At 32.4% G+C, this 24983-nt stretch overlaps 2 protein-coding genes across 5 annotated transcripts in view; one reads left to right on the top strand and one right to left on the bottom strand.

Annotated features, from left to right (window-relative positions):
- LOC126746999 (zinc finger FYVE domain-containing protein 9) overlaps window positions 1-24643 on the top strand; it is a 78368-nt gene extending 53725 nt beyond the window's left edge. For 2 of the 4 annotated variants that reach the window (XM_050455475.1, XM_050455469.1), the window contains exons 12-18: window positions 38-188; window positions 246-350; window positions 401-560; window positions 12980-13220; window positions 13372-13498; window positions 13558-13719; window positions 24026-24642. In XM_050455475.1, the coding sequence (XP_050311432.1) occupies window positions 38-188; window positions 246-350; window positions 401-560; window positions 12980-13220; window positions 13372-13498; window positions 13558-13719; window positions 24026-24184 (1105 nt within the window). In that variant the 3' untranslated portion in view covers window positions 24185-24642. Of the gene's footprint in view, window positions 1-37; window positions 189-245; window positions 351-400; window positions 561-12979; window positions 13221-13371; window positions 13499-13557; window positions 13720-24025 lie in introns of all 4 variants that reach the window. The other 2 variants (XM_050455481.1, XM_050455490.1) reach the window with 2 other exon arrangements.
- The window catches only part of LOC126747097 (uncharacterized), a 326191-nt gene that overhangs the window by 178814 nt on the left and 122394 nt on the right, over window positions 1-24983 (bottom strand). The window lies entirely within an intron of this gene.

Below are 24983 nucleotides of genomic sequence, written 5' to 3'. Positions count from 1 at the left end.
AACTTTCCAAAAACTTTTATTACAATGTGTCATTTAGGTGGGAGACTCCTTGGGCAAAACTCTTCCCTTTAAGATTAATCCTACGATTAGGGGCCGAATACAGGTACTACCCAAGTCCCTTAATATCCACCAGACATAGGGACAGCGTATTTGTCGAAATCGGTCACACTATCATTAATCTTTTAGCGGTAAACCAGTGCATTTAAAAAATATTTACACTTTATTGATTCTTAAACATTCCGCAGGACTTCCGAAATTTCTCCTATACGCTTCCTCAAATCCGCGGTCTGGTAATTCATATGGAAGATAAGAAAACCACTATAACCATTCCAAAGAATAGATATGACCAGGTAAGTTTTTACAAAATTGGTTGGTACAGTGTTATAAGTTGATGTTTTAGGTGATAAAATCCATAACGAACTCGAGCGAGCATATTTTAGCTTTCGCTGGGAATTTTAGCACCGTGGCTGATTCGCATTTGGTCTGCATACAAGATACGCAAGGCCACGAAAACTCTTATGCCACACACGCAATTAATATACATAACAAACCCAGAAAAGGTAAATAAGATTGTTTTTATAATAACTTAAATTAGCGATAAAAATAAAATAAGCAGCCGTTTATGGAAAAGGGAATTTATTTCTTTAAAAAACTGGCAATGTTTTTTCTCGCGTTCACAACATTTATTGCATATCGTCGGCTTAATCGGTAAATGTTGTAAGTCTATTTTTCATGGAAAATTATCTTTTTGCACCATCTGTTGAATTATAATCGCTACCTATTTAGAACATATCGGATGTCCGGGATAAAATTCAGTGCGCAAAAACCTGTATAAAAAATTGACGTATCTCCACAGATAGTAAAATACTATTTATTTATAAAAGTGTATAAGAGTAAATAAAATTAATAATAAAACAGGAGCATAATAAAGAATACAAAATACAACGATTTCTTATAAATTCAAGCACTGTTTAACTTATTCTAACTTACTCTAAATTTAATTCTGTTTCACTGTCACTATTATTGTCTAAACTTATTATTAAGGGCTGACTATTTATAGCACGTTAACTGCCACAATACAATTTTTTTTCACCCCACGAGCCAAAAGCTATTTTTTATTTCTTTCACTTCCAAACTAATAAAAATGATGACCCCACAATTAATTACTTGTCAATACCTGTCAAAAATTGTGTTTTGGATTGTGTGAAATGGATAGTTATAATAAAGAACAGCAGCGTCTTCAAAAGCGAGATATTTTCTGATGAAGAGCCCCGATCCTTTCGGAGAATCCTCAGATGAATATGAATCTGATAGTTCGCCTTCATCATCTTCATGTAGTTCGGAAAATAGCAACGAGCCATTAGTAAAAAAGAAGAAAACAATAAACATGCGCACTTCATTAGGATTTCCAGATGTTGGTGGAGAAGGTACTCTCACGAGATGTGTCAGAGCTGATGATCCACCATTTTTCCAAAACGTAAATAAAAATGACGCAATTTCGGAAACCATAGAGGCAGTTATTCAGCAGTTTCAGTTAGATAGTTCAGATGATGAGGAACTTGTTCCAAGATTGATGTGGCAAGAAGTGACTGGACAATACCTAAAGAACTTTCCAGTTGATATTCCTGAAAGTGGTATTGTAAATCACTTATTTCAAGACATTGATAAGCCTCCTGTTTTTTTTCTCAAGCTCATGGTAGATGACAATGTTGTAAGTAACATTGTGACGGAAACTAATCGTTTCGCTGCGCAGAAAAAGGAATCAACACTTTTAAAATGGTCCCGTATAAATAAATGGAAAGATACTAATCCTGAGGAGATTATAACTTTTATCGGTCTTCAAATTTAGATGGGCTTACTTCGTGAATCTAAATTGCCAGACTATTGATCCAAAAAGAAAATTTATGTAAACCAAATTTCAAATGTGATGTCACGCAGTAGGTTTGAGTTGTTGTTGGCAAATTGGCATTTTCAAGGTAATGAAAATGCTGATTGTTCTAATAGATTATACAAACTTGGACCCCTTTTGGACCAGCTGAAAGAGAATTTTCAAAAGTTCTATATTCCCAAAGAGCAAATATGCGTTGACGAAACGCTTGTTTCTTTTCGTGGAAGGCTGGCTTTCATGCAGTACATCAAGAATAAACGGCATAGGTTCGGCGTGAAGTTATACAAATTAGGTCTTGAAGGAGGATATACTTATGATCTGAAAATATATTGTGGCAAGGAAAAAATAGATGGATCAAGCGTGCCAACTAACGTTGTTATGAACCTTTGCGAAGCACTTTTGGACTGTCGGCGGTGCATTTACGTAGATAACTACACAAGTATGGAGCTGGCTCACAAGTTACTAGAAAGAAAAACTCATTTAGTAGGTACGCTTAGAAAAAATCGTAAAAATAATCCAAAAGATCTTATAAAAAAAAAAGCTAAAGAAAGGCGAAGCATATAGTCAAGAGAGTAATACAGGAGTTGTAATTACAAAATGGCAAGACAAACGGGATGTCCTTATTTTATCTACCAAGCATACTGGTCAAATGATCAAAGTACCAACACGGCGTAATGCGGATATAGAGAAGCCAGATGGCGTTGCTGACTATAATACATGTAAAGGAATTAAATGGTACTGTAAAGGTTCGATTTAGGAATTATAAATAAGAATGCCAAATGCGCTCACACCATTGTATATTACTCTCTTCGATGATATCTGGTATATTAGTAGTTATTTTAAAAACAGTGTTCTACATAATTGTCGTGAATACGTATGCAATAGTATTGCATAAATATTTAACAATAATAATAATTCATTGTATAACAAATTAATATACAGTATGATACTTGAAAATAAATAACATATATCACTATTATATTATTGTACCACATCTCCCCCTTTTGAAAGAATGAACTACATTTTTAATGAAATAAAAAGGGAGTACTTTCGTACAAAAATAAATATTCATAAGGTATATGGGCTTTTTTACTACATTTTACACTTCTATTTTACAATAAAAATAAAATTATTAGAGGTTTAAGGAAAGTGTTAAGAAAAAGATAAGAGGAATAATAGAAAGAAAATAAATAATAAAGAAAGGATAGAAAAGAAAAGTATTTATCGATCGAGTGTAGATTTAAATATATTTTTTTTTTATTTAAAAATGAAACCTAAAACGTTAACCCTGATTTTACTTAAGCAAACTTATTACCTAAATAAACTTATTACTTAATTAAAGTACACATGTACTTAAGTTGTTTAATTTAAATAATGTTACATAATTCTTAACTATTTCGAAGCCTAAACAATACGTGTTAAGTTATTAAATTATGAACCTCTATTTTTGCGAAGCTTTGCATTGACTTATGAGTACATAGTATGTATTATAAAATATTAGGTTACAAGGTTAGTAAATTAAAACTAGTACATGTTTTCTTTTCGGTACAACTGCTATAATTGACATAATTAATTGTTTTTCTTTTAATTTTTCTACGATAAACACTGAAAATGGCTTTTTGTGAAGGCCATGTGAAGGTTCGATTTAGGAATTATAAATAAGAATGCCAAATGCGCTTACACCATTGTATATTACTCTCTTCCCAAGTTGATGACATAAAAATAACTAAATTTAGCCTAAATTACGGTAAAAAAAAAATCTAACATAATAGTAGTACATGAAAAATGTAAACAAAAATCCAACATAAAAATTATTATTCAGCTATATATACAGTAGTGGCCAAAATTATAGCAACAAATCTGAATTTTACTAATATTTAATAATAACTATTATATGTATGTTTTAATCGTAAAAGTACGCCACTGGTTTAGATGGCCTCTTAATATTTAAACAAAATTTCTCATTCAAATAAAAAAAAGCCTACCTGTTTTTTTGCTGACAATAAATATTTGTAATTGCAAATATTTCACCTGGTCATAATTATAGCAACATTTGAAATTTAGTGCTCTTTCAATCTGTTGAAGTGCAATATTGAAACAATTTATATTGTGATTTCTTGGTAGTTATTAACTTATTTAAATAACAGTATGAGTCGTGGTAAAACCGTGTCTGTTGAAGTGAGGCAACTTATAATTAATCAGTATCAAAAAAGTCAGGCATCAAACAGTCATCCATTGCAAAAAATTTTGCTCTTCACAGATCAGTTGTATCACGTATAGTGAAAAGATACAATAACACAGGGCTGGTAGAACCCAAAAAAAATTCGGGACGTCCCCGGAAAACTTCAAAAAAAAGTGACAAAATGATTGTTCGGATTTCCAGGCAAAACCCATTTTTGTCCTCTTCAAAAATTAAAGGGCTTTTGGATGGCACTGGGTGTTCCGATCTTAGTGAACGATCCATAAGGCGGCGTCTATTTGAAAATAAGTTGTTTGGACGCAGACCAGCAAAAAAGTTGTTTCCAAGAAGAACGTGAAGGCCCGACTTGAATTTGCTCGAGAACACCAGGGCTGGACTATTGATCAGTGGCGCAGAGTTATTTTTAGCGATGAATCAAAATTCAATTTATTTAAAAGTGATGGTGCTGCATACGTTCGACGTCCTGTAGGCAAAAGATTTAATCCTCGGTACACTTCTCCTACAGTTAAGCATGGTGGTGGTTCAGTTTTAGTGTGGGGCTGTTTTTCGGGGTATGGTATGGGACCTCTTCACAGAATAGAAGGGATTATGGATCGATTTATGTACAAGGATATATTAAAGAATGTTATGTTACCCTATTCTGAAGAAAATATGCCGATGTTATATCAATTTCAACATGACAATGATCTAAAACATTCTTCAAGGCTAATAAAAGAGTTTCTCCATGATGAAAAAATTAATATTATGAAGTGGCCCTCCCAATCTCCGGATTTAAATCCAATAGAAAATCTTTGGAAAATTGTGGATAACAGGTGTAGAAGGAATTTCAAAAATGCTGGAGAACTTTTCGAAGCTCTTCAGGATACTTGGTTGTCAATCGATCATGATGTTATAAACAAACTTATTTTATCCATGCCAAAAAGATGCGTTGCTGTTATAAGGGCTGAAGGGTACTATACTAAATACTGAAGAATATTATTGTATTGTAATCTTATTTTGACTTTGGAGAATAAATAAATTGATTTTTCTAAAATGTGTTGCTATAATTTTGTCCAACCCGTTTCCTAAAAAAAATTCCCATTTTTTATTTCTTTTATAAAGTAACAAAAAATAAACATAAATAAAAAGCTTTGTAAAAAATACATCATAATATATACCAGTTTTTTTTTCTAATCTACCACATCATATAATTTGAAGGAAAAATGTACTTGTTGCTATAATTATGGCCACTACTGTATGTAATATGTAACTTTATAATATATTATTTAATATATTATAATATTATAACCTTCGATTACTTTATGAACTAATAAAAAAAATAGTTTTACCCCAAAAAATATTTTAAAACTGCTAAATAGCCAAAAAAATCTTATTCTAAATATACACAAATAAATAAAATTACATACCATCTATAATATAACATTTGTGTGGTCCATGTCCTGGGACGGATGCAAAATCTCCATTACATCTCCTTCTTCCATCTTCCAATAAACAGGTGGCGTTTAATCGCTCGTCCTTAATGTCACTGCTTTCAGGTTTTACTAAAATGTTTTTCTACACCAACACATTGTTTCTTCTTTTACTAACACGGACTCACAAACACAAACAAGACTTCTTGACAAGTCTCTTTTCATGTTTCTGCGGTAAGCCTTCCTAATTTTTAGTAACACCAAGGTTACAACAGCCACAGATTTATATACAGCAGAATACGGATATCCATAGGGACATTTATAGCTTGTTCTTCCACTATAAAATTGGACTTTACAACACCTGTGTCCGTAACTTCAGCATGCTTAGTGTTAGTAGTACCCATATTGACTCACACTGTATGTTACTGTACATTAGCACACTTTACAGCAACTAGCTCCCATACATTTACCACGGTTTTACTATAAACATTTTTCTTTTTGTACTATATACATATAGAACAATTACTACTCTTACTGAAAAATGCACTAAAAAATGGTGTTTGGCACTGGCAGGGTCGCCATGTGAAGGTTCGATTTAGGAATATATAAATAAGAATGCCAAATGCGCTTACACCATTGTATATTACTCTCTTCGATGATATCTGGTATATTAGCAGTTATTTTAAAAACAGTGTTCTACATAATTATCGTGCATACGTATGCAATAGTATTGCATAAATATTTAACAATAATAATAATTCATTGTATAACAAATTAATATACAGTATGATGCTTGAAAATAAATAACATATATCACTATTATATTATTGTACCACAGTACCGAAAAATTGCAGTGGAATTGCTTTTGGGAGCGGCTATGGTAAATGCGTACATATTGTTTAGGGTAGTAACTGGACAAAAAATGACAATAACAGCATGTAGAGAAGAAGTTACTATATCCCTTTTACATCTTTCCCAAGAAAACCAAAATGAGCGAAGAGATTCACAAATAAACGCAAATCGAAACATATTTTGGAAGACGTCGGTACTGCTAACCGGCGAAGATGCTGCTTTTGTTATTCCAAAATATCCCAAGAAAAGGGCAGGTCTGTGGCAGCTAAAAATTCTGCACAAACTAGATGGAAGTGCATTCAGTGCGATAAGTACTACTGCGTGACTTGTTTCACCGAGTGTCATGTCTGCTTAAAAGAATAATTATTTTTATGCTTTTAAAAACTGTGTACCTTGTATACCTAATCTGTACTTTGAGCTTCTAAAATGTCTTTAATTTTTTCTAATAAAAATATCTTCAAAAATAAATTTTGTTTTTGTTCGACAAAAATTAAAAAACCTTGCATTCAACGCCATTTATACAAAAGTTTCGTGTGCTAATCATTACATTTTATATGCCAGGCCACGCTTTTTAAATTACCATTGATTTATATGGCTACTGAGAATCACCGGCGAGCTACAGGCATAATTACAATAATTTTCCTGTGAGTCACGGCTAATTCACGTGGCAGTTAACGTAATAGGCGAGTAAGAATTTAATTAATTTAGAAATTAATTTTATTAACTACTACCGATGCATGCAATACTGTTTGAAAAAAGACAAAGCAGAGATAAGAGTGTGTAAAAATATGTTTTTAACCACTTTATGCATTGGGGAAAGATCTGTTAAAATCTGGAAGCAAAGTCGATCTGAAAACGAAGTTACAGATGCCGAGAACACAACAGTAAACAGCCATATACTAGCTCTAAATGCTGAAAAAAATTAAAGTTTTTTGAAAACATTCCAAAAATTAAATCCCATGACTGTAGGGCGAGCTCATCGAAACTTTACCTGGTACCCCAAATGACATACCAAATCTGCGTTGTATAAATTTCATAAAACACACTGGTGTAACGAAATGAATTCTACTCCTGTTTCCATAGCTACATTCTACCACACATTTGACTCCATGATCTTAAGCATTTTCAAACCAACAAAGGACTTGTGAGACACATGTGTTGCACATGATGCTGGAAATTTAAGCAACGAAAATTATGAAGATCACATCTAAAAAAAGAGGCAAGCCAGAGAAGCAAAAGAATCAGATAAAATGTCTGACCATAAGGTATTTTGTATGGACTTACAATCTGTTTTATTAAATCCTAAATCTGATGGCTCGTCTTCCCATTTCAAGACAAAATTGATTGTACACTTCACAATTTTCGACATGGAAACCAAAAACAGATATTGTTTTATCTAGCACGAGTCAGCTTGAGGTGTTACTGCAAATGATTACTCATCCATAATATGTCAGTTTTTAGAAAGTTCAGTCATCCCATCCATGACCGCAGGACAAATGGTTATACTATTTAGTGATGGCTGCACGTCATAAAATCGTAATGCTGTTTTAACAAATTCTTTGCTTAATTTGAGTATGATCCTCAACGCCATAATAGAACAAAAATATCAAAGCATTCAAAAAATATGATGGCATCAAATTTATTACGTCTTTGAGAAGAGAAAGAAAATAAGGAGATTCTGTGGTTATAAATTTGCGGGCTATTAAATATTCCCCAAGTGGAGACATCCGTTATAAATTATTACAACACCGATAATATAAGAGTTTCTGATAGAGTCAAAAGCAAATGCCGGTTGCTTTCTCCAAACTGCCACCCCTATATACTAGGGCAATTTCTATAAAGAAGCAAAAATGGGATGTTCTCAAGGACTATCATTCATTTTATGATAATCTTGTTCCAGATATAACTATTTATATTTTTTAATTTTGTTAATATTTGTTTTGCAACAAGTTATTTTATACTAGTATCTTTGAATTAATGAATTAAAATAATTTTTCAACTTAAGGGATCCATAGTTTTAATATACAGGGTGTCCGGAAATGACGCGTCAGGATTTCAATTCTACATTAAAAATTAATGTAATAAACTTAATGTAAAAAATTTTTTTTTCTTATTTTTTTTTAATAACTTTTTGTAGCGTACTGATATTTGTCAAATTTTGCATGCATGCTACTAGTGTTTCTATATATTCACCCTATTAATTTGACTCTAGTCGTCACTGACAAAAGGCTGTCCTTCCCCTTAGGAAAATGACTTAGAACTTTTTGGTTTAATCTTTTTATAAATTTGGATGTCAAATTAGTAAAGAGCATCAAAATATCTTTTAAAAAGGTGCTCTTGTTGCATCATCGTAGAGTTTCCGAGAAAAACGACTTTAAATATTAACCGTACCTTTAATAATTAAAAATTCGCATTTTCAAAATTAACACAGCAAGCCTTGAAAACATACATTGTTAAAGGGTAATTTGTTAAATAAAATAACTATTTACGATAACACACCTAATTTCATAAAAAAAATTCGAAATTTTGCCCTTCCATTCCAATACATAAATTAATTCTTCTTTGGAAGTTCCAACGAATCCTAGAGAATATAACTTCCTTCTGTTTCATTATTTCACAATTGTCAATAACCCGTTGTCTCACCTCTTTACGGTTATTTATAGGAACCTTATAAACGAGAGATTTTAGGTAACTTCAAAAGAAAAAATCCATAGCGTTTAGATCTGGCGATCTGGGAGACCATTGCACAAACCCACCGCTTTCAATCCATCTTTCAGGGAAATTTTAATATAAATGTTCTCTCACTGCTCCATTGAAATGGGGTGAAGCGCCACATTTCACAACTTATTTGAAGAGGAACATCATCTAGTAGATTGGGTAACTCATTTCTTAAAAAGTTTAAGTAGACCTCACCATTTAGCCTTTTCGGGAAAAAATGTGGTCCTAATAAATGATCGTCGACAATACCGGCCCACACGTTGAGGGAAAATTTATTCTGAAAACGTTGTTCTATAACTACATGAGGGTTTTCGTCGCACCAATAATGTTTATTATGAAGGTTTCTTAAACCATCATGTCCAAAGCCAGCTTCATCCGTGAAGAGAATAAAACGTGTGAAATTTTGATTACGATTATGAAAGTTTCTAATGGGCTACAAAAATTAAGTCAAGCTTTAAACCCTGAATATCCTCAGGGTTTAGGAACCCTGCTTTAGGGTTAGGAAACCTTTTAATAATAAAAGGGATGTAGCAGTTGCTCTTGTAAAATTTCATGAACTGCACTTTTCGGAATATTTTCCTGCAATTGATTTTACGCTAAGAGTAGGATTATTGTCAATCTCATTCAAAATACGGAGTTCCGTTCTTTGAATTCAAGTTCTTCGTAGACGGCCCACATCATATCGATTAATTTTAAATGCTTTAAATTCTCCTAGTCTGATAGATAGTGCTAAACATTTGCAATGGTAGTATTCTTCTATTCGCAAATGCTTCTCTGTACAAACGTTGTGCTCTTAAAATTATGAAAATTGCAGATAATATTATCTGTCAAAATTTATAATACAATGTCATAACTCAATTCCATGGAAACTAAAGCGTTTCGTTTCAAGGCTTGTTAATTTGCTGCTCTGTTAATTTTGAAAATTGAAATTTCTAATTAAACGTACGTAAATGCTTAAAGTCGTTTTTCTCAAAAAAATCGTTAATTCTACGATGATGCAACAAGAGCACCTTTTTAAAAAATATTTTGATCCTCTTTACTAATTGAACATCCAAATTTATAAAAAAAGATTAAAACAAAAAAGTTCAAAGTCATTTTCCTTCGGTCAAGGACAGCTTAAACCTTTTGTCATTGACGACTAGCGTCAAATTAATATGATGAATACAAAGAAATACTAATAACATGCATGCAAAATTTGGGGCAAATCAGTAAACTAGAAAAAAGTTATTAAAAAAATAAGAAAAAATATATTTTTTTATCTTCCTTAATTTTGAATTTTAGAAAAAATTATATGGCAGTTTGTTGCATTAATTTTTCATTTTAAATAAAGTATCAAGTGCCTCCTGTAAAATTTGGTGTTTAGGAGCCGACGATATTCTTTTATTCTGGTATACTTAAGAAATAATTATACTCAACAGAAACTTAAAAATGCTTTATTATCACAGAATATATAATTGTATTGTAGACAAAGCCAGGGTGCTAAGTGAGTAATAACTTCTAAATAAACCAAATTACAGAGAAGTCCAGAAATAAATGACAGACAGATTGGATAACAAACAACCATAAATATTATACTAAAAATTCTTAGTATAAGAAAATATTTTTCTACTCCTGTGCGTAAAGTACTCACTTACGCACATAAAGTTTCACTTTTGCTTTCACAATTGCGTGATCCAATATACCCAACATCATATTTTTACCCTTTCGGAAACCGTACTGACATTCAGTAAATAATGCTCTCCAAGAATTCGGCCATTAGCAATGTATGTATATGAATTTTTAATAGTTTTAAGAAATTTATCGCGCGATCCTTGACCCTCAAAGATCCATTAATCTAATTTTCCCAGTATATGAGGTTAGGAATGAGAATTTGAAAAACAGTTGTCACTGGCTTCTTTCGATATCATTTGCCTACTTTTTTATAAAGAAAAAGTCATTTCAAATTTCCAATTTTTTTTAGAGGCTAGAAAATGTTAACCCTTTTTTAGGCTTTATGGAAGAAGACTGACTTTATGAAGAAGATGGTTGCAGGACCCTGTATACAGTGTATCCAAAATAAGTATGTCTATGATGGGGATCTTGCAAAATAAAAAAGATACGAAGATGGTTAAATTAGAGAAACGTTGCACATTTTCAAGCCTTACAAATGCGGTTAGAAAGTTTTAAAATTCCGAGTAGTTTCACATGTAGGGCCTAAAAAACCGAAATTTGTCGATTTCGTTTTTATTTTTTTCTGATGTTATTTAAACAGATATGGAAAAATAAAAGATACTTTCTTATAGCTACTTTTTAAGCTCTACAAAATAGCCGTGAGAGGTAAATCTCTCTAAGTCCAACGTTTCGTTTCGGAGAAACCATCATCAACTTTATTTTTTTTTTATATATGGTGTAAAAAAAGTATACCCTGTATTAAATAGCATATTTTATTACGAACACGATGTATTATACAATATGACTGCAGTATTTAAATTGGAAAAATGGGTTGGGTTAGATATAGGGTGTTATACATGAAATGTGTCATAGAATCCAAAAAAATGGATTAATACATGTTCTATTTAAAATAATAAAGTTGACAACACCAAAATTGTGATGACCATGGGCAGGTTCTGATGGGTGTACATCTCGAAGTTTTGTCGCTTTGTCAGGGGTGCCTCAGGGGTCTAACCTGGGGCCATTGCTTTTCTTATGTCTTATCAACGATCTACCATTGTGCTTAAAATATTGTGATGGTGAAATATTTGCCGATGAATTTTATAGAGCAATTAATAGTATTAAGGACTGCGAACTTCTTCAGCATGGCCTGAATAAAGTAATACTTTGGGCAAAACAAAACAAATTATCTTTTAATGTTGAAAAGTGTATTACAGTAAATTTTACTAGAAAAAAAGTGCCAATTAATTACAATTATAAAATGGGTACTGATGTCTTAAAATGTAAAACAGAAATAAAAGACTTGGGAGTAATTTTCGACAATAAGTTGCATTTCGATGCTCATATTAACACAGTTGTTAATAAGGCATTTAAGATTTTAGGTTTTGTAATTCGTAATGCCTGTAACTTTACTAATTTAAAGACCATTACTACTCTCTATAATGTCTATGTTCGCAGCATATTGGAATATGCCTCGATTGTTTGGTGTCCATTCTATTCGGTTTACGAACAAATGTTGGAAAAAGTTCAAAAAAGGCTTTTGCGGTATTTGTACTATAAAAAACATGGTGTGTATCTGATGGATATATCTTATGAAAATCTTTTGACAGAATTTAATTTAAAAAAACTTACTTCCAGAAGAACTGTGGCCTGCTTGTTGTTTACACATAAGACCCTTCATATTAATATAGATTGTTCATTTTTTCTCGAAAAATTGCTTTTAACGGTAAATATTCATAACAATAGAGATTTAGGAACTTTTTATATAAAAAAACAAATACCAATTTAGGTAAAAAGTCGCCAATTTTTCGAATATCCAGTGCCGCCAACCTACTATTTCATATTGACATATTTTACCAACCATTTGAGAAATTTAGAAAAAATATATCTAATGTAGAATATTTTGAAGTTTTTTTTGAGTTACCTAATGTGTTATCTGGAGGGCAAAGAATATATATTTTTTTTAATGTTGTAATATGTAGTGCTTACTTACTGTGCTTATTAGTCATTAAGGACCAATTCTAATCATTTAATGGACTTTGTATCTGTAGATTGCATAAATAAATAAATAAATAGTCTAATTAATTTATGGTATTATGATCAACGGTATCTTTCAGTGAACTAATTGGTTTACCTGTAGACACACTGTATAAAATTGTATGAAACACGTCGAACCACTGGGAACAACGTGCCGGGTACTGAAGCGCCATCAATGCTTTCCTTATCTGTTTCCTTTCCTATTATTACTCTTTTATCTTTCAGTGACTGGCGCTTGCTTCATAGTTTTCAACGGATCGCTAAAGTCGAGCAGCGGCTTGACCGCAAAATCGAACATCGTTGAGGACGGCCTCATGATTCAAGTACCTTCGGAACACATGGACAAATTGAGAGAGAATTTACGGCTTATGAAGGACCACAGCATCGCTTGCGGTTGCGTTAACGCCGAAACTGATGAAACTGTTAACATTATTTGGGGAGAGAACGATACTGACTTTAATAATGGGTATGCGTAAAATCCTTTTAAGTATAAAATTAGTTAAACCTGGTGGTGTATAAATCGGATATATGATAGGCAACTTTTAAAACAAACCTTATGACGTTTTGATTATTGAATCAGTAGTCAAGTATTTTAATAAAACCTGTTTTGCTTGCAGAGTAAAGTCTCCAGTAGACGACTCTGACATGAAAGGCATCCCGTCTATCAGAGTTCATAACGGTAAGGATTTCGTTAGTAATAACGGAGCGAGACTTATACGGTGGACTGAAGTATTTATTATCCAAGTAATAATGTTAATTAAATGCATTTTATTGTTCTGGTTGACTTGACAGGTCTATTTTAGAGTGGTGAGGAAAATTCAAAAAATCAAGATCCGGTGGATATTTCGAAAGTGTCGGAGAGCATAGCGAGGGCATGTTGTACCGCCTTAGTGAAATATTTGGATCTGTTGGTTACCAATAGTTGTAATAAAATTGGTGTAAGGACTACTTTACACGTGGAAAACGTAAGTAACTTTAGTGTTAAATTACTAAAATACACAGGGTGTTTCAAAAAGTGCTGCCAATCAATAAGATTGTTATACGTTAACGTAACCATATGATTTTTTGGTGATATTTGCGTTTTAGTGTGATTATCCTTGCAGTTTTTTAATTTTGGCAATAGAAAATTCGCTTTCAAAGCAAATAACTAACCTGAAGTAGGTACAGTAGTGGCATAAGTAGAGCAACTTTTAAAATATTAAAATATTTTTTGTTTTTAAGATCAATTTAAAGTAAATGATATCTTATTATGTTTAAGAGTGCCATTTAAAAAAAGGTTAAAATAGCATTTTCTTTTATTTTTTTTTTGGTACAAATAAAAATTAATTTTATGGGTGGAAAAAAGGTGAGCAATTCCGGTTTTTTTTTTTTAAATTGATTTTAATATCCAATGAATATATCTTAAATCTAATATTTGGTAAAATACCCATTATTTTTTATAACTTTGCTGCACCGATTCGGCATTGACTTGATTAATTTAGTTATAATGCTTTCATCCAGGGTAGGCGAGGCTTGGTTAAGGGCATTGAATAATTCATGCTTATGTTTGTAATTCATATTTTATGTTTTGGCCCTAACGTTCTTGTCTACAATTTCCAAAAGGTTTTCTTCGGGGTTCAAGTCAGGTGACTGTGATGGCCACTCTAGAACATTAATCATTTCCTTCCTTAACCAAGCTTCTACAAATCTGGACAGAGCTTTGGTTATCTTTTCGTTATCCTGTTGAAAAAAAATCTGCAACGGCTTTTTCTCCTCAGCATACGGCACCATAAATTCCTCCAATATTTGCTTATACAGGAACCGGTCCATAAGACCTTCAATCTTGTCGAGGGGCCCCATACCATAGCTCCAGAAATACTTCCAAAAATTAACGTTACCACCTCCATATTTTATTGTGGGGCGGGTGTACGCGGCTTCATTCCATTACGCTGGAATAAATTGAATTTGGATTTGTTGGTTTGTTGCTCCATATGACTTTTCCACTCATAATCCGACCAGTTATTATGAGCTTTCGCAAAGTTTAACCTGACGCGTCTGTTTTTGTTTGACAATAATTGTTATTCGTTCCAGAACCAAACTAAAAGGTAGAAATGTCTACATAGAAATATCTAAATCTGACCATGATGCAGGCAGAAGCAGAGGCCACATTGATTAAGAACTGAATTCAGACAAAGATTGTCGAATGGAGAAAGAGACTTACAGATTTGATATTTTCAAGAGATTCCTAAAATTATTCAAAAAAACTAAGTAATTAATAAATACTAAATTATGTTGAAAGTTTTTTTTGGTATCTTACCAGAACACTGAAGGTTTAAGAATTAAGTTGGATGTGCCACAAAATAACTCACCAGCCTGTCAATATGACATAATTGTATTTACAGAAACTTGATTGCCTAGTGGCATATACAGGGTGTTCTTCAACCACCAACTTCGAGGCAAGCTGCAGCACGTTTGTTAAGCACTCGTGTTGCACGTTTAATTGCTTGGGGATTGTTTTTAATAACATTTGAAGCATTAACAATTTGATTGTGGAGTCCTTCTACGGTTTCTACTGGTGTTTGATACACTAGAGCTTTCATCCACCCCCAGAGGCAATAATCCAGTGGATTTAAGTCTGGTGACCTCGGTGGCCAAACTTAAGGTTCTCCTCTGCCGATCCAACGATCAGGAAAACGATTGTCTAAGAAATTACGCACTCGGCGACTAAAATGAGGCAGGGCTCCATCGTGTTGAAAATACATTCGGCGTCGAACAATTAGAGGAACAGCATCCAACATGTGTATTAAATAGTCTTCCAAAAAGCGTAAATATCCTTCTCCAGTAAGACGCTTATCTAATACAAAAGGACCCAACAACTGGTCGTTCAGCATTCCACACCACACATTAACACTGAATCGATGTTGAAAGTTTCGTTCAAACGTGGCATGAGGATTTTCATCTGATTGAAATTAATAACCGATGTTCATTATGTAGGTTATTAATTCCATTGCGGGTAAAATAAGCTTCATCGCTAAATAAAATGTATTTATGTTGACCTCGATTTTGTTGGATCCATTCGCAAAATTGAACCCTTAAGCCATAACCCTCTTGAAGATGTTGAACCGGTTGAATATGGAAAGGCTTAAAACCGGGTTCTAATCGACTTGTTTTCAAATGTTGTTATGCACTGAATTCTCCGGCGTAGCTTCGATGGCTCTTGCCGGTTTCCTGATGTCTTTTGGTTACGTTTTTGGCGCCTATCTTTTTTTTCTTGGTCGCATCGAGGTGCTCTAGCTTATGATGGCACGGAACGTGGGAATTGACTGAATGGGATGTGGAAGCGTTGGTCGTATTTATAGGCTTGTTTTCAAATATTGCTTGTTTTCAAATATTGGGTGCATGCGCTTCATGGCTTAATGGTAATGAGAGTAAACTATGAGCCGAGCGGCCTGGGTTCGGATTTCAACTGTACCAATTTTCCTTTTTTTATTTTTTTGCAACTAAGAATTTTGTAGTTTTGGAAAAATTAAACTCTAATACTCGTCGTAATAAAATTTGACTTTCCGACACTCTTAGTGAAAGATATATATCCAAATCTACTCATTTTGCGAAAAACCCGACCATTTTTCGTCAGTTTTGACAAAAAGCCGCTCAACTACAGAATTACCAAAATTATTTAATTTTAATGAAATTATGCTTAAAAAATGACCAAAAAGAGGAAATTATTTCTATAACATAAACATTTTTTTTCTACCTTTTCTTGTAACTAAAGTAAGTCCCTTATTTTCGTGTAAAAAACATACCAAAGACACCCATAATGTATTATTTATTGTTTTGGTACTTTTTTAGATTTCGGTCCGAATTAAAAATAATATGAAACATAGGCATATTTTATTTAAAATTAAGTTCAAAGAAAATTTATTTTTTCATATAAATAACAAAAACAAAATTCCCTTTCATCTTCCTTCATTATTCTTTTTTATTGACGTTTGACATAACGCCGCGAGGTGACAGCGTTGCCATACATGTTCTTTGAATTAATAATTTTTTATTTCTTCCATATAAGTTTTTTTAGTATTTTGGGCTCGGCTGAATTGCAGTGGGTTGATTTTGGGTTACACATGGGCGTTGTAAGCCCCAAACATTTACCAGCCCTCTAAATATTTTTTCATATGAATAGTCAAAATATTAGAAAATATGGAGGCTACGAACCTCTGCATAAGGGTATAATTTTTTTCAGCGCTGGGTATTAGCTTGTGTACAAATAGTGAAACCCATTCACTATTATAATGCTATCATTTTGGCAGATAGATTTCGATGTGTGTAGACATGTTTTCTCTTCTTATATAGGATATGCTTTTTAGATGTGCTTGTTTCTTATTACTTACATTGAGCTTTAGCGGAATAATTATGTTTATTATAGAAAATATACACAATTTGGCAACTGCGAGATCATATGTCAAAAGCTTGACAATGTAATTATCAATAGAAACGAGTTTCGATCATCAAATAGACTACAGTAGACCTCTTTTTTGACATAATTTAAAGGAATTAAATATTATTTGTTAGCGTCCTATGTGAATAATCCGCACATTTTTTTCTCTTAATCTATTCTTTTCAAAGTACCTTTTCGGCTCAGATTTTAAAATATTGCAAAATCGGAGATCGGGACAAGACCCTTAAGACCGTTTTTCCTAAGTGTCTTCCAAACGTCCACATGTGATGCTAATCGAAGTTCTTTTGTACTAACACCCGGGTTCTCTTCAGCCATATCCAGAACATTTTCCACATTTAGTCCCGCCTATCGTTCAGAATTAATTCTTATGCTTGGAAACATTCCTGTTTCCATTTGCAAAAACTCTCTGAAAAACTTTTCGATTAGGAATTCTTCGATTTGGAAAACGACGTCGGTTTTCATCAACAGCACGTAATGCGCTAGCATTACAGAAACCATACACGAATATTGACATTGATATACATACATACTTCCTATGGGTGAATGTGTGAGGCATTACGTAATTGAAACTTTGCTCTTTTCAAATTGAAACGCTCAGAATCAATCAAACTGACAACCATGCTTGTCAAAACTACCAGTCAATTAAATTAGGTATTAACAAACAATAATGAAATGCTTGCAACGTGAGTTAGAAATACAGAGAACGTAATTATTCCAAAAATTAACAAAAAAAACTTTCGAGCTGATTATTTAGAAACGGTTAAGAATCAGATTAAAACATATGGGCTAGTTTATCTTATTTTGATCTTGTGAATATATTCCCAAAATATTTCCCTTTCCTCCCGAAACACCCTGTATGATGCAGAACAGGTATGAAATGTTAAAAACCTCTTTCCGAGTATACCTCCCAAGGATTACGTTGATCTTGTCTTGAATTTGTTAAATAAAACCCCCTTACCTAAACTAATAATAGACAACCTAATCTCCTTATTATCGATTGTTCTCGACCAAAACTTTTTTAAATTTAACGATTGATTCTTCAAACAGACCATTGGGTTGGCGATGGGCTCTGTTCTGTCCCCGTTTTTAAGTGAGATTTTTATGTATAACCTAGAGAGTAAGATAATGTGCAGTACCTTTGCCAAGGACATTGTTTTTTTTAGAAACGGTATGTGGATGATGACTGTTTGGCCTGGAATGAGGATGAACTAAGACTGGATAGTTTTTTGTATTTTTTAATCTCTCTACATCCTAACATAACTTTTACCTTAGAAAAAGAAAAAGAAAATTTGCTGCATTCAACTCCTTTTTCTATCGGTTATTCAAAATAACATTATCAACAAGCGCCTTTCAAAAAGAGTTACCTACAATTAAACAGATTGCAGTAAATAATGGGTTTTCATTAAGTATAATTAATAAAATTTATTTAAAATTTTATAATAAGTACAAGCTCTCCTATAATTTAATCCATAACACCAGCATTAAAAATTTTAGATTTCATTGCCTCACTTACTTTGGTAGTATCTCCTCCCGATTGGCAAATTTTTTTAAAAACTATAATTTACAGATATCATTCAAAACTTCAAACACATTATTTAATAAGCTCGTAAACATTAAAGATAAAAGAGAACCCTTAACCCAATCGGGAGTCTACTCCCTTAACGGCGGGGACTGTAATGCCGTTTACATTGGTCAGTCTGGAATGAAAATAAAAACGAGATTGCAGGAACACTTAAGAGACGATAATAAACACAAATATACCGAAATCACCGAGACGAAATCGGCTTTTGCAAGCCATTTATTGTCCTCAAAACACTATCCTTCCATCCCGGAAAATGTAAAAATCCTTCATGAGTGCCCCAAGGGAAAGAAGTTTGACTTATTAGAGAAGATGGAGATCACAAGGGCAAAAAGGAGTTCTGTACTGTCTTGTGTGAATGATGTTTTTACCTTCGAACCGCATTTAATTTTTAACAATATTCATCACGACCTGGATAGCACGTAAGTTTAGCGCTTGCCTACGAACCCGATGGTCGCTGGTTCATTTCTCGACCAAGTCATATTTAATTCTGCTTGTTTTGTTTACTTTTATTTTATTTAGTTTTAACACCGGATTTAATGTGAAAGTCAGCATTATTTTTTATGTATTTAGTTTTGTTTCAACTTAAATGTTTGTGGTGTTAATCTAATAGCTTTACCGGTAAGTCATATCTTAACATTGTAATTTATGTCTATGCATTGTTGTTTGTGTAATAGGGTTGCCTTCTTTCTCTTAGATCTGACGATGCCTTAGGGCGAAACACGTGTAATCGTTTTTAAAAATAAACATAATTTGAGACCATTGACTTTGTGTCCCTCCAATCTCTGAATTTTCAGTTAGATCTGTTAATTTGAGTATCATAGGAGCTGTATATATATCCCACCCAATTCGTCAGCATAATCTTACATGGCTCTTTCTGAAACATTGTACTCACTCGCTCTTAGTATGCCGAATTCTACCCTGCATATTATGGATGACTTCGATTTACCTCATGGTATATGGGAAAAAAGCAGCTTTAGCTCCATAGATCAACAAATAGAGCACGTTTTTATAAAAAGTAAAAACACAAAATCTACAGCATCACAGAATTTCGAGTTAAATAGAGCACGACCTGAAGAAGCGTTGAGCGCAAAAGTTATGTCAAATACATATAATTTCCATAATTTATTTCAACTTAACTTATACCTAACCTCACACAAAAGCCTTCTCGATTTGGTGTTGACAATTTTTTAGTTCCTCCAGTTGTTCGCCCACCGCTATGTATTAAATTAAATAGTTGCCTCGTGGAGGTCGAAGAAGGTCTCGGGTTTAATGGATTTTACAGGGATTTTAAATCTGCCACTTTTCAAGAGTGTTTAGTTTGAAGGGTTTTTGTATCAGTTTGACTGAGATTTTTCACTTTTGAATAAACCTATTGAAGCAATGCTAAACATTTTTTATGAAATTATCTTTATTGCAATTAATATATTTGTACCTCTAAAAAAATAATCGGCTAGAAAATTCCCAGTGTGGTTTTCAATTGAATCTAAAAATTATATTATCGAAAAGAAATTATGCACAAAAAATATAAATAAAGTCGATCACCTACCGAATATCGGGAGTTTTCTAGATTGAGACAGCTATTAAAGGGTCTGACACAGGAATGTTACACACAATATATTTCCTACACTGAAGCAGCTATTGGCTCTAACATAAAGAAATTTTGGTCATTTGTTAATCATAAAAGGAAAAATAGCTCTTTTCCAAATACACTAAGATATTTAGACAAGACAAGTTGTGTTAGAGAGGAGATTGCTAACAAGTTTGCTGATTATTTTTCTACAGCATACTCACACCATAGTGTTAGCGTCCCCACTTATCAATTATCTGCATCCGATATCCATATCACTCAACTTTATACGAATAGGAGCCTATTGCTTTGAACTATCTATTAATATTCAACCCAATAGTGCTACCTCCATATTTCCATTTAGAACCGGATTTTCACCCTACCTTGTTCTATTTCTGAACGGAGTTTCAGTTTCACGAAATTTCGCTACTAATTCCCCAATAACTTTTCCTACAACATGTTTGTCCGAATAACCTTAGTTAAATTGCTCCGCAACTCAATGTCCGCGCTTACTTCTCTAACGTGTTTTCTGGATTTGGATAAACCATATTAAATGAATTGAAATTAGGGACCTGAATGTAGTTTTAATAATATTTACTAAACTCTCATTCCTTGAATATTAACAAGGGTCCTGGACCAGACGGTGTGCCTACTTTATTCCTAAAAAAAATGTAGCGTTAATCTCTCCAGACGTAAGTGGATACAATACATATACACATATTTCTCAATTGCAAAAATTGGCAAAAATTGCATAAATTAAAAATGATTGTTATTGATGGACCTTTATTGTCCTGGTTCAAGAGCTACTTATCTGATCGTAGACTGATTGTTAAAATTGGTAATTTTCTTTCTAAAACTATTCAGATTCCATCTGGAGTGTCTCAAGGCTCTTAGCTCGGGGCACTTTTTTTTAATATTTTTATCAATGATATAGATGATTCACTACCCAAGTAACAATTTAGGTTCTAAAAAGGTTATAAATAACTCCTAGAACATGTTTAAGAAAAATTATTGATTATGCCATTAAGCACAAACAACGTTATTTATTAGCCCGCATAACCTCCTGTAGTAAAAAAAGGCCCAGCCTTAAAAAGGTTGTCATTGCCAATAGGCCCTGATCAATTTGAAACCAGATCGCATATCACAGAACCTATATAGCTAATAGAAATAACCTTTATCGAACCCGAAGATGCCTAAAAGTAACCTGTGTAGAACCTGAAAGCTTTTACGCCTACCTGTTTACAACTCTTTAGCAAAGTCCTTTTAGACTTTTAGGTGTTTATATAGTTTGGCCTGTTCGCCGGCTTTTGGCATTTCAGATACATATTGAAGTATTAACATTTTGCTATTTAGTTTTAAATATGGTATTTCAGAGACACCAAAGTATAAAAATCTGACCTTTTAGTTTTAAATATGATACAGCCAGGGTAAAAATAAGACAACGCCAAAATAAAAAGCAATGGCGACATTTTCAGTAAGTATGACTTTATTTTAGAAAAAAATATATTATACTGGAATAGATGACCGATTTTCATTGCGCACACCAGTTTCTTGAAAAAGTTGGGTGTAATTTAACTGTAAAACACGCGCGCCTTTGATATCTAACAAATTAAACATTATTCAGTGCCAATAAAAAAATAAAAAATTAATATATTTTTATTTCTGAGATGCTTTAGTGATAATATGTACTTAAATGCTCCAGTGTCTTTATATATTATCTAAATTGTTTACATATTACATTATTTTTGCCTGTATTTGAATAGCTTATAAAAATGGAAGAATTACATTTTTTCTTCAAAATGGACGCCTAGCAGGGTATGCTTTTAAGCTGATATAATAACTTTTAGCTTAAAAAAATGCCAGTGGGTTTTAAAAAAAGCTAAAACAGGGCTAACTAGCATCTTCCAGGACTTATAGGCCACTTTTAATAACCAATTAGCTGGCAAAGTCTGGGCGAATTTCAATAAATGGCTTTTAGGCATTTAGTAGGATCTATTTACATTATTTATCTCGACCGTCCGCAAACTGTGTTTTATTGTGACTAGTTGGTTAAAACCTATCCCATAAAGTTATCTTATTATCCATATGACTTTTAGCAAGTCCTTTAGGTGTTAAAAAATGCTATATTTTCCGGAATAGGCCGTATAAAGTGCCAAATAGTTAGGCAATTGATTCAAGACCATATGGTTCTGAATAGGTAATTTTAATGCTAAAATCGTTCTATATTGGAATTTTGATTGCCAAATTAATGCTGAAATATAACCTCTTCAAAACCTTATTATCTCAAAACCATCAAGCCCTCGTTTATGGCCATAACAATGTTATTGTTGACACTTGACTAGAACTAATTAGATTTTTAATTTACCTAAGGTTTCTAGTTCCTATTAGCACAAAATTTAACCTAAATAGTTCCATCAAGCAAGCAAATGACTATTGCAGAACCTTGGTGCGGCTAAAAGGCAACTTTAAAAACCAACTGCTTGAGAAAATGTTACTTGGGTAGCTGCCTATTTCTGTTGTTGGCCGAAGATCGGAAATTGAGCTGTATAATCGAATACCCTGATAATTCTGACAAATAAAATATGATCTAAATAATTTTTTAGTTTGGTGTGAAGGAAATGGTATGGAACTTAAGACTTCACAAGGATTGCAGCTTTGAAAACATTCTATTACCTGCGCTGGTCCGTCCTAATCTGGAGTATGCCTCCTGTGTGTGGTCTCAATTTTTAAAACAAATTGCATATAAGTTAAATATCTTGGATAATTACAATGATACAGATATACTTGATATGCTACATATGGCCCCATCACTATCCACCATAAGAAGAGGGATCTTATTACTTTTTACAATATTCTACATGGAAAATCTGGAGATTCACAGCTACTTCAAAAAATCAATATTCATGCTCCACTAAGAACAACTAGAGCCACTGATAGCTCTCATTACCCAATCCACCGTACCAACTATGGACTTAATAATTTCCTCATTAGAACAATCAGACTAGAAAACTAACATCATGATATTGACCTTTTTGAAACTTATAACAAATTCCTGCGTCAAGTTTTAGTAAGCATAGATTCTTAGATATTATTAATTATTGATTTTTTATATTTCAGTATATTACCTATATTATGTATTATTGTTGTAAATTTAAAAGTTTAACAGAATTGTAATTGTGTGAAACAACTGTTATAATATTTTTATAATGATTTTCAATTTCTCTAAGAAAATCTGTTAATGTTTGGGCCCTGACACCAGTTTTGATTGTTTAGGGCTCAGTAATAAAAAGTTGTAAAAAAATATAACGACTCATTGTTTAAATCCATTTCTTTCGAAATCTTTTTTTACTTGAACTAATCCAAAAAAGTTATTAAAGGCTAATTACTATTGACCTATTGTTTTAATTATGTAGTTTTAAGTTTTAGTAAATCCAAGTTTTGTCCTATTCACATGTATTTTAATATGCCATTTTTATTGGTTTTAACGATTTAACCTTGTCTGAGGAACTAGAACTATAAATTTGACAGAACCCCTTAATTATTATCCCTGATGATGGATATGTTATATTTTCGAAACATGTTGGATTAACGGTTTTAAATAAATTTAGTGGAGGATTATTACTCCAAAAAAAATTCTACATCCAGTTCACGGTATACTTCATATTATTTTTGTGTTTTTTTTTTTAGGTTTCATATTCAGCGGGTAGTAACGGTACCAAACTGACGCCGATTTACATGCGTAGCTTGGACAACGAATTAATCCCGGTCCTGCACAGGATAACGTCGAGCAATTTGGGTGATAGCGCTATAGTATTAGAGTTAATATTTCGCATACTAAATGCGTAGCGTCTATGAAACAATTGATATGAATGGATTTTTAAAAGACTTATGAGCAACAGTTTAAAACCCGTTTTTTATTTTAGAAGCACCAAAAAAAAGGAATATTTTATATCTACGGTTTTATTTTGGTGTTGTGCTTTTACAGTATTTTATGTTTTAAACGTTTTGTTTGGATAAATCGGTTTTAGCGGATATTGTGATAAGATTACTGTTTTTTTTTTAAATTAGTCCGGGCTGGTCAATATTAACATTTAAGAGTAATTTATTATTCAGCTTGAAATGTTCGTCTTAATTACTTTATATTTAAATTTTAACCAAAATGTAACGATTGAAAAAAATTGTTTTTATGATTTATATTCCGTACTAAGCGCATCTGTAGCTATTAGTTTAAAAAAAGGATATTTTACGTTAGTGCTTATAAATAATTATCATTAAAATGTATGTAGCAGCACACCTTTAAACTGTATTATATTTTGTTTGTAGCATAATAAAGTTATTTGAATATTAATAAAAAGTTTTTCAAAAAAAAGACACATAAAAGTACTTTTAAGAGCTGACTATATTATAATTTAAGTTAAAAAATTACACTAATAATCATAATAATAAATTTGACACAAATAGTAGCCTTTTAACAAATTATTTACAAGTATTGACTAAATCTCCAATTACATAATATTATGTCATAAGTATTTTAATTCGTTAATAGACTAAATAAATCCATTATCTTTAGTTCATCGTTCAACATAAAAAATACGAAAAAAATAACAATAATATAAAGTTTTTTTCATTTATTGTAAATAAATCT

Source organism: Anthonomus grandis, chromosome 2 (genome assembly GCF_022605725.1).
Source record: "Anthonomus grandis grandis chromosome 2, icAntGran1.3, whole genome shotgun sequence".
Taxonomy (NCBI): domain Eukaryota; kingdom Metazoa; phylum Arthropoda; class Insecta; order Coleoptera; family Curculionidae; genus Anthonomus; species Anthonomus grandis.
This window is presented reverse-complemented; position numbering and strand designations above follow the sequence as displayed.